Source organism: Cebus imitator, unplaced genomic scaffold (genome assembly GCF_001604975.1).
Source record: "Cebus imitator isolate Cc_AM_T3 unplaced genomic scaffold, Cebus_imitator-1.0 Scaffold188, whole genome shotgun sequence".
Taxonomy (NCBI): Eukaryota; Metazoa; Chordata; class Mammalia; order Primates; family Cebidae; genus Cebus; species Cebus imitator.
In genome coordinates this window covers 6,494,270-6,503,003 of record NW_016107503.1, presented here as the reverse complement: position 1 = coordinate 6,503,003, position 8,734 = coordinate 6,494,270, and the positions used below count along the sequence as shown (strand labels likewise).

The 8,734-nt window shown below is 44.1% G+C and overlaps 1 protein-coding gene, 1 long non-coding RNA gene and 1 other non-coding gene across 4 annotated transcripts in view; 1 reads left to right on the top strand and 2 right to left on the bottom strand.

The window, feature by feature from the left end:
* Nucleotides 1-2,227: 2,227 nt before the first annotated feature.
* On the bottom strand, nt 2,228-6,500 carry LOC108316513. Of its 2 annotated transcripts, XR_005203072.1 has the most exons (4): nt 5,785-6,003; nt 3,965-4,016; nt 3,013-3,176; nt 2,228-2,347 (listed from the first exon to the last, which is right to left on the bottom strand). It is a non-coding gene; the product is annotated as an uncharacterized LOC108316513 (long non-coding RNA). The 2 variants fall into 2 exon arrangements; XR_001830360.2 differs by lacking the exons at nt 3,965-4,016; nt 5,785-6,003 and adding an exon at nt 6,460-6,500 and having other exon boundaries at nt 2,234-2,347.
* Nucleotides 4,447-4,586, top strand: LOC119473838. Its single transcript, XR_005203078.1, has one exon. It is a non-coding gene; the product is annotated as a U4 spliceosomal RNA (small nuclear RNA).
* A 629-nt stretch (nt 6,501-7,129) lies between the features above and the next one.
* LOC108316511 overlaps nt 7,130-8,734 on the bottom strand; it is a 2,640-nt gene continuing 1,035 nt past the window's right edge. Inside the window, exons 2-3 of the mRNA XM_017546418.2 lie at nt 8,270-8,374; nt 7,130-7,710 (exon numbers count right to left, since the gene is read on the bottom strand). Coding sequence (XP_017401907.1) covers nt 7,328-7,710; nt 8,270-8,374 — 488 coding nt within the window. The 3' untranslated portion in view covers nt 7,130-7,327. The remainder of the gene's footprint in view (nt 7,711-8,269; nt 8,375-8,734) is intronic.

The window sequence follows — 8,734 nt, the reverse complement described above, 5'->3', positions numbered from 1 at the left end:
TAAACAGGAATAAGACAGCCTGAGTTAAACATCATCACTTTGAGAAGATAAATTTTAATGTCATTTTCAATCTTTAAGATCTTTGGTTTTATTTTGAAAAAGAAATCCTCAATCTTAAAAAGATCACTGCAAAAATTAAAAAAAAGAGTATAGTCCATTTGCTTTTTCAAATAATAAACTTGGAAACGTATTCTTATGAATGTCAACAGTCAATGTAGTGTGGTATATTAAGAACTGACTTTCACATAGTCGCTAAGTTTACAGAGATTACATTTCATGAGGAAATGTGTTATGAATTTTAATGGCGTATGTTTATTTAAATCTAATTTTCTATTCTGTTTTGGGAAATAGTTGTCTGTTTCTTTTAGTGTATTCTCCTTCCTGTCCGCATATGTGGAATCTACCTATTCTCCTCTCTTTTGAAATAGTTTAAAAGACTCAAAGAGAATGGCCTGGGCTTTGCATAACATTAGTCTGATAGACATTTCCCTGGCTGCTCACTTAGATAGATATTAGCAGCTAACTAAGTAAACTAGGTCTCTTGTCAGCCAGAAATTAATAATGGCTTAAAAATTAGCAAAATCTCTGTTTTGCTGTGGCCTTATGTGCTAAGTCTTATCTTAAAGACAAAAAATTTTAATTGTATAGATTAAAATTAACTTTGGCAAAAATGAAAATGCAGGCAGGGAATTTTTTTTTCAACAACAGAAACTAGCAAAAGCAAAGATACAGTAAAAATTGAAAGTTTCCAGTGTAGAGATATAAATATGATAATTGACACAGCCAGGGATGATTAATGAATAATAAAATGTTTAGGGGATGATCACTTGAATACAGGATATGAATACTTTTAAAAACCATTTTTCCAATTAGTTCAGTATAAATAAGGTGTCTCTGAAAGGTACAGATCTGGCATCACAATCATGGTGATAGACAAATGGTGAAACAGTCCTGGTACCACTATCGTGGTGATAGACAAATGGTGGAACAGTCCTGGTACCACGATCATGGTGGTAGACGAATGGTGGAATAGTCCTGGTACCACGATCATGGTGTGGGACACATGGAACCTTCTCTGCCTGCAGATGGGTGAGGTGGCATTGACCCGGCAGTGTTCTCAGAAAAACACTTGGGCTGAGTTTAATCATGAGGACATTTTCAGACAACTTCAGAGTATAGAGCATTGAGCCAGACAGCTGACATGTCCTCTACAAACAAGCCCATGTCACCACCATCAATGACAACAACAAAAAGGTGAGGAGACGCTTTGGGTTCAAAAGAACTAAAGCAATGTAGCTACATTATCTTTTTACTCTTTTTCAACCCAAAATGTCTCTTCTCCTTTTAGTTATGTGATGTGAGGTGACATGGGCTCTCTGAAGGAGACAGGTCAGTCGTGCTGCTCACTGCTCTACATTCTGAAGTTGTCTGGAGATTACCTCAGGCTATGAAACTCAGGCTAAGCGTTTCAGCAAGAACATGGTGTTGTTCATACTCTGCACCGGCAGAGTCCCAGGTGACATGTTGTCTTAGTGTGGGAATATGACCCCTATCCGGGAGACCAGGTGGAGTCTTATCACCATCATAGTAAGAAACCTACTGTCCATGTCCAAAGTCAAGCGAACATGCTCTTCCACAAGTAAAAAAATGGCATATGTGTAATCCTGGCAGGTGTAATAAAACTCAGGATCGGCTGTATACGTTGAATACAATATATCCAGTGAGTACCGGAAGACTTCAGGCCCTTCTGCTTCCACCAGTTCCATGCTGAGACTAGAAAAGGAGGAAAAACCAAAGAATAAGTCAGGGAAAATAAGACACGCAGAGCCCCAACTAGATTTCATGGGTAGCACAAGAAAGTGGTTAATAAAGAAACAACATAGATCCATTAATGACGTAACAAATTATTGCCCTATGTTGGGATGGGCAAGAGTAGGGTAAAAAAGAATGAAAGAGAAAGAGAGAGAGAGAGAGAAAGTAAGCTCAGTGAGCCGTCCAGGTGACACACTGATGAGGGAGTAAAAGGACACTCTGAGTTAGTGCCCTCAGGACACACAGCGAACACTGATCATAAAAACAAGAATGGTCAACCTACGGTAGTTAGTACATGACAAGGGGAGGAAGAAATGGAACCCTAAATGTCTACTGCAATGAAAACCAACAGCAGTGTTAGTAGGAATAGTTCAGGCTTCGTTGGAAACACGGTATCGATATTGTCAGCCCACTCTGTTTTCCCTGGACCTGGCATCTCCAGGTGTCAACACATAATTAGCTGTCCACAATTGCTCAGAGTTACCTGGGGCACAGTGGGCCTTGGTCTTCTTCCTCTTCTTGGTTATTTTAATCTCTGCAATAAATTCAGACAGGGACAGACAAAATAAGCCAATTCCCCTACACCCATAACAGTCCACTGTCTAATCCCTGCACGGGGACCTCAGGCTCCTCAGCATGAGAACAGGATAATGTGAGAGATAGACTTCAGAAGGTCTCAAGGCCAATCATGATAGAGATTCCTTGGTTTGTGTCTCAGAACCAATGGTGAAATGTCCCTATTCTGGTAGACAATTATCCTTTTATCCCAAGTTTGTACAAACAGTTACACCAAGTTTGTACAAGCAGGGAAGAACCTCACAGACATGCTTGGGGAACAAAACTCATGAGGAACTTGGTAGCTGGCAAGAGACATTGAATTCAGACTGACAGACAACTCGTGGGCATGCGCTGCATAGCTTGGTGTGAGTGCAACACCTGCCTTGGATTTCAATGTCCTGACAGTCGGTCCAGGGTGCGACAGGCACGGACTGAGACTAGAGAGAGATCAAAGCTCACTGACCCCCCCCCATGTCCGTGCTTCAGACTGGAATCCAGAGTGATCGAAATCTACACTGATGCACAGGTTCAGCCCACAGTGATGACAACTCTCAGCCCAGCCAGGGGAGCAATGCCCAAAGACTATGGGGTCTATCTGGGACACAAAATGGAGCTTTATCGCCTTCACAACAGAGTACTCACTGTCTATGTCACGAGCCAAGTCGACCTGCTGCTCCTCTAATGAGTGCAACTTGGTCCTGTAAGGCTCACTGAAGGCAGATGTGCCAGGAGGAACTGAGAGAGTCGAATAACCTTCATCCCAGGACTCCTGGGGGGCTTCCTCCTCCACAGACTCCTGCAGATTCCTGGTGAGCCAGGCAGGACAGGATGACAGAAGATTAAACCAACAGAGATTAGACAACAAAGTCTCCCAGATGATCTGATGGAAGTCAGAATGGAGTGGTCACAGAAAGCAAAGGCATTTTTCCTTCAAGAGGAAAAAAATACTATCCTACTAAATACAGTGCGGAGGGTGACTACCCTGGGGACAGAGCACAAATGAGCAGCAGGTGCTCAGTGCATTTGGACCGATGAGCCACTGCAGGCCACCCAGACTCCCTGTAAACTCTCATCATGAACTGCAGCACGAGAACTAACACGGGGCTTCAACTACCTCGCATAAGTTGTGCTGAATTTTACATGCGACATTCAAGTGAACAGAGCTCTTGAGGCATTTCAGACACCCAGATCTTTGGTATTTAGGGTCTCCATTTTCCAGTATTTTGATATCATGTGTATATTTTTTGAATTTCTTCTCTTCACAAATCCTAGCAAACATGTTAACAAGAAATAGGCAGAAAGCATATATGCGTCTCTCCCTGGAATTAAACACATGGGAGAGAACAGATGAAACCAGGAAATCCCTTTTTGCTGAGTTCACCTGGCTCATCTGATGGCAGGATCCTATCTTGGGAAGACTAAGAAATTAAAACGTATAAAAGTGCCGCAAATCACACACAACATTGTCAGCAAGGACAGTTTGTAGCTGGGTGAATGGAAGAAAGAGTTCTAGTCATCACTTCCTCGTTTTCCCAGGATCTGCAGTCTCCACGTGTCACTACTGAACTAACAGCCCACAACTCCACGGCATTACCTGTGGGACACTGGCCCTTTTTCTTCCTCTTCCTCATCATCACTTTGACATTCTGTAAATGAATTCAGAGAAGCAGATCACATTAAGCACATCACACTTCACATAGGACCAAATCAGTGTTTAGTCACAGCACAAGCACAGAATTGTTCTCAGGGCAAGAATACAAATTCTGACAGGAAGATTCTAAGGTGCCCTGGATGAAGCCTGGTGAGTAGACGAGCCTGCTTTCCAGATGCACAGGCCAAAATCTCCCCGTACGGGTACACCATAATGCCATATTCTCTCCGCGAGTCTATGCAAAGTTAAACCAATTTTTTTCCCCAGAAAATCATAAAAAATTAGTCAAACTATTTTCTGGGAGTGTTGCTGCAATACTGACTTGTCTCACCAGGTAGCAAGGTCATTGAATGGTCAGAGGCATCTGTACTTGAAACTGGACAATATGTAAATTCTAACAACACTTGCTTGAAAAAGAATCTGTAAGTTTTGCACAGTGGCAATATCATAGCCAATGAGGTTTATCTGAGACGAAATTACCGGTCATCGAAAATTTTTCCCAATACCCTGCCGTGATGACTTGCAATTAAGTTGCATTGGCAGTTTTTGAGAGTCTCTAGGGAGCCTGAATTAAAAAAAACATAAAACAAACAAAAAAGAATCTTTGGGCTGGGCATGGTGGCTCACGCCTGTAATTCCAGTACTCTGAAAGGCCGAGGTGAGCACTTCACGAGGTCAGGGGGTCGGGACCATCCTGGCTACCACGGTGAAAGCCTGTCTCTACTAAAAATACAGAGAAATTAGCTGGGCATGGTGGCACGCGCCTACAGTCTCAGCTACTCGGGAGGCTGAGGCAGCACAATCGTCTGAACCCAGGAGGCAGAGGTTGCAGTGACCTGACATCGTGCAACTGAACTCCAGCCTGATAGCAGAGGGAGACTCCATCCCCCCCTCCAAAAAAATTAAATCTGTGAGTTCAAAGAACAAGGCGGGTGAACAATTTAAGGTCAGGAGTTCAAGACCAGCCTGTCCAATATGGTGAAACCTCATCTCTACTAAAAAAACAAAAAGCTAGGTGTGGTGTTGGGCACCTGTGGTCCTAACTACTCAGGAGGCAGACGCAGGAAAATCACTCGAGTCGTGTACTGGAGATTGCAGCAAGCCAAGATGGTGCCACTGCACTCCAGGTCAAGTGACAAAAGGAGACTCCATCTCAACAACAACAGCAAACAGTATGTGATGCTACGAAGAAAAATCAGACTGGCCATTGCACCGATGCGGTGGAGAGCCGGGCTGAGCCTTGCTTCACGGAAACACATCGGCAAGGTAAAGAGGAAATGTTTTCATCCTGATTTCAAGGTGACTGTGCAGCTAAGCAAGCTGACTCAAAAGAGATCAAGACCGACGCTCGGAGCAGTCAAACCTGGGGAACAATATCGCCAAATAAATAGGCAAGGCTCCCAGTTTCCTTAAAAAGAAATGGAAACTCCATGAACATCGTTCAGGGACAGATGACATAATGACAGGTGATGAGAGATACCGACTCAAAGCTAGGAGACCTGACAGACACCTACTGTACACCTCCTGCACTCAGGTGACCATGAGTTTGTCACACCGGCCTGGGGTCTGGTAACTTGATACTTGGGCCTGGGAGACAAACGCATGACATGAGCCGAAGAAGAGATAAAAATTCCCTGATATCTGCGTTTAGTATCCCATCATACATTTTTCTTCAAACCGATTTGTGTGCATAGAGCCTGTCTTCAGAGTTGATCTTCCTCAGCCTAGACAGAGGTACCAAAAACAAGGAATGTAGGGGTCACCTGAAAGAATGATTAGAGCATCCTCCACTACATCATGAGATGATGGACTCTCGACAGCCAGTGCAGAGTCGACGTTGTCTGCCTTGAATGGGATTTCACTGGTGTCTCCGTGAGGCTGGCTGGAGTCAGTAGGGCCACAGCTATTTGAACGAGTGATGACACATTCCTCCAGTGAGTCTTCAGGGACTCTCTTGACATCAACCTTCTGCACCTCCGTGATAAGCCAGATGGGATAGAGATGACAGAAGATTAAACAAAGGAGGATTGGACCCCAGGAAGGCCCAGCTGGTTTTTGCAGGAGGAATAAGAGAGAGGTCTCAGAAGGCAAATGGGAGGTCCCCTTTGAGAGGAAACAGGCAATCCTCCTCTCTGCCACAGAGCATGGCTGCCATGGGAGCCGGAGAGAAAGAGAGCAGCTGGTATTCATCACACTGGGCAGAAAGGAGCTGAGAAGAACAGAGACTCACTTATCCCTGCATAATTCAGACACGGCACTCGGCACATACAAAGAACCACAACAGCTGCCACACCCCGCGTATAAGTTGGGTTGAACTGAACGTATTGTGGCCAAGGGAATGGAGGCTTTTGGCCCATGGCAGACACCAGAGAGGGTGAGATTCTAGATCTTTTCCATAATTTACCATCCATTACTTGCTCCTGATTATTCAGCGTTACCTGGGGGCACGTGACTCCTGTATTTGCTCAGCCTCTGCGACGTGAGCGTCTTCATCCTCATCTTCATCATTTTCTGCAAGTACAGATGTGTTTGTTCAGATATTTCCCGTTTCACACTCTGCAAGCACTGTCAGCCCAATGTGCACAGGGACATGAACGTCTGCGTGTGGGTCCCTGTTCTACTCAAAGCTCTCATGATTTCTCTTTAACAAAATGCCCTCGCATGGTTTTCTGATCCACCAGGCAATGCATTTCTGATCCGGAGGCTCACCGTCAAGATGAGGCCCAATGTTGAAAAGGCCTTCTGCTCCCACATCACTGGAGGCTTGTGCAGCCTCTCTCTGGACTTTGGCAGCTGTCTCCCCCATCCTGACACAGATCTGATGTCCAGGGACAGGGTTGCTGTCCTGTCACAGTTCACATTTACAACCTATTTCTTTCTCTTAGGAGAGGACAAACAAACTTGTCCCACAATTCTCTGCACCAGTACTAGGGCACTCCCTGCTCTTCATGGTGCCACATACACATATCACAGGTTCTATTAGGAGCAGGGTCCCCTTCGAGCTCCCCACAGCGGGTACTGTGTGCTATCACTGTGTTTCCCCCAGTGTCCCCAGAACACAGCTTTGCCCACTGGGCCTCAGCAGAAATCAAAACTGAATGGAAGTTCAGTAGCCTCAGACATTTAGACCAACAGACTGGATGCTACTTCTCTGCAGGATCTTATACCGTACAGAGAGGATTCCTGTAAACATGGATTCAGTCTCTTGCTGAGAAAAACAGGTGGTTCTCTGCCTGTGTCAGAAATCAATAGCTGGGATTGTAACCCCAGTCCCACACCCACCTTACTGCAGATGTGGAAAAGTTGCTAAATACTTTGGCCTCTGTGTTCCATCTTTAGCAAAATGTTAAAATACCCATTTCTATTTTCTACAAGTATGGGAAAGATCAAATTAATTTTGATGAAGAGAGTGGTTAGTCTCTTAAGACAACACAGGACATCATTGATCACTTTTGTGGTGGTCAACCTATAGAACTTACTGTATGTCTTCTCCTGGTAGTTCAGGAAGTAGGCCACCTGGCTCAGAAGAAGTCTATTTTTGCTGGCTCCGAAATTCTGTTTGTTTTCTTCCTGCTGGTAACAGGATTTCTCAATGCCTTCTGGAACGTTCACCTCTGCTTTTTTTCTGGAAGGAGGCATGCCAGATGCCACCTTGCTTATGTTTGGGGCAGAACACAGAAAGCCAGCGACTGGGGAGAAGAAACCCAAACACATGATGGGTTAGAAACTGGTGACGTCAACTTGGTTTAATCGGGACTGAGGATGTCACTGACAGCCTCGCCTATTGATTTGAAGATGTTGTTTTTCTGCTTTTCCTCTTCTCATCTCCACTCTCAATCTCCTTAAAGTCAACTTGTCTTAGCTACACAGTCACCCTGAAACCTGGAAAAAAACACTTCTACCTTTATCTTGCTTATAAGTTCTGAAGGATCCTATATATTAGAGAGGCTTCCTGTCAACATGATTTAGCCTCTTGATGAGAAAAACAGGTGGTTCTGTGCCTGCGTCAGGAATCAATAGCTGGGATATTAACCCTAGTCCCACACCCACCTTACTGCATACATGGAAAAGTTGATAAATACTTTGGTCTCTGTCTTCTGTCTTTAACGAAATGCTAAAATACCCATTGTTATATTCCTAGAAGTATGGGAAGGATGAAATTAACTTTGAAGAAGAGAGAGTATGGTTTCTCAGAGACAAGTAGGACATCGTTCAGCACTTTTGTGACAGTGAACCTATAGAGCTTACCTTCTGTCTTCAGCCGGCAGCCCAGGTAGTAGGCCACTTGACTCATAAGAAGTTTATTTTTGCTATCTCTGCATTTCTGTTCTTTATCATGATCTTTTCGATCTTCTGTAAACAAATTCAGAAGAGCAGGTCATATTAAGCAAATCACACTTCACACAAGACCAAATCAGTGTCCAGTCATAGCACAAGGATGTAAAATATTCTGAGTGCAGGAAGGTGATATTATGATGGGAATGTTCTACCGGGCCCTAGACTAAGTCTCCCTAGAAGTAGATGAGCCCGCTTTTCAGACACATGGGACAAACTCTCCCTCATCTGGTAGATCTTAATCACGTATCCTCTGAACAAATTAAAACTTTTTCCCCGAAATCTTCCAAAAATTGCCCTACTTTCCAAAAGCGTTGCCGCAATACTGATTTATCTCATCATATATCATGGTCAATGAATGGTTAGAGAAATTTATAT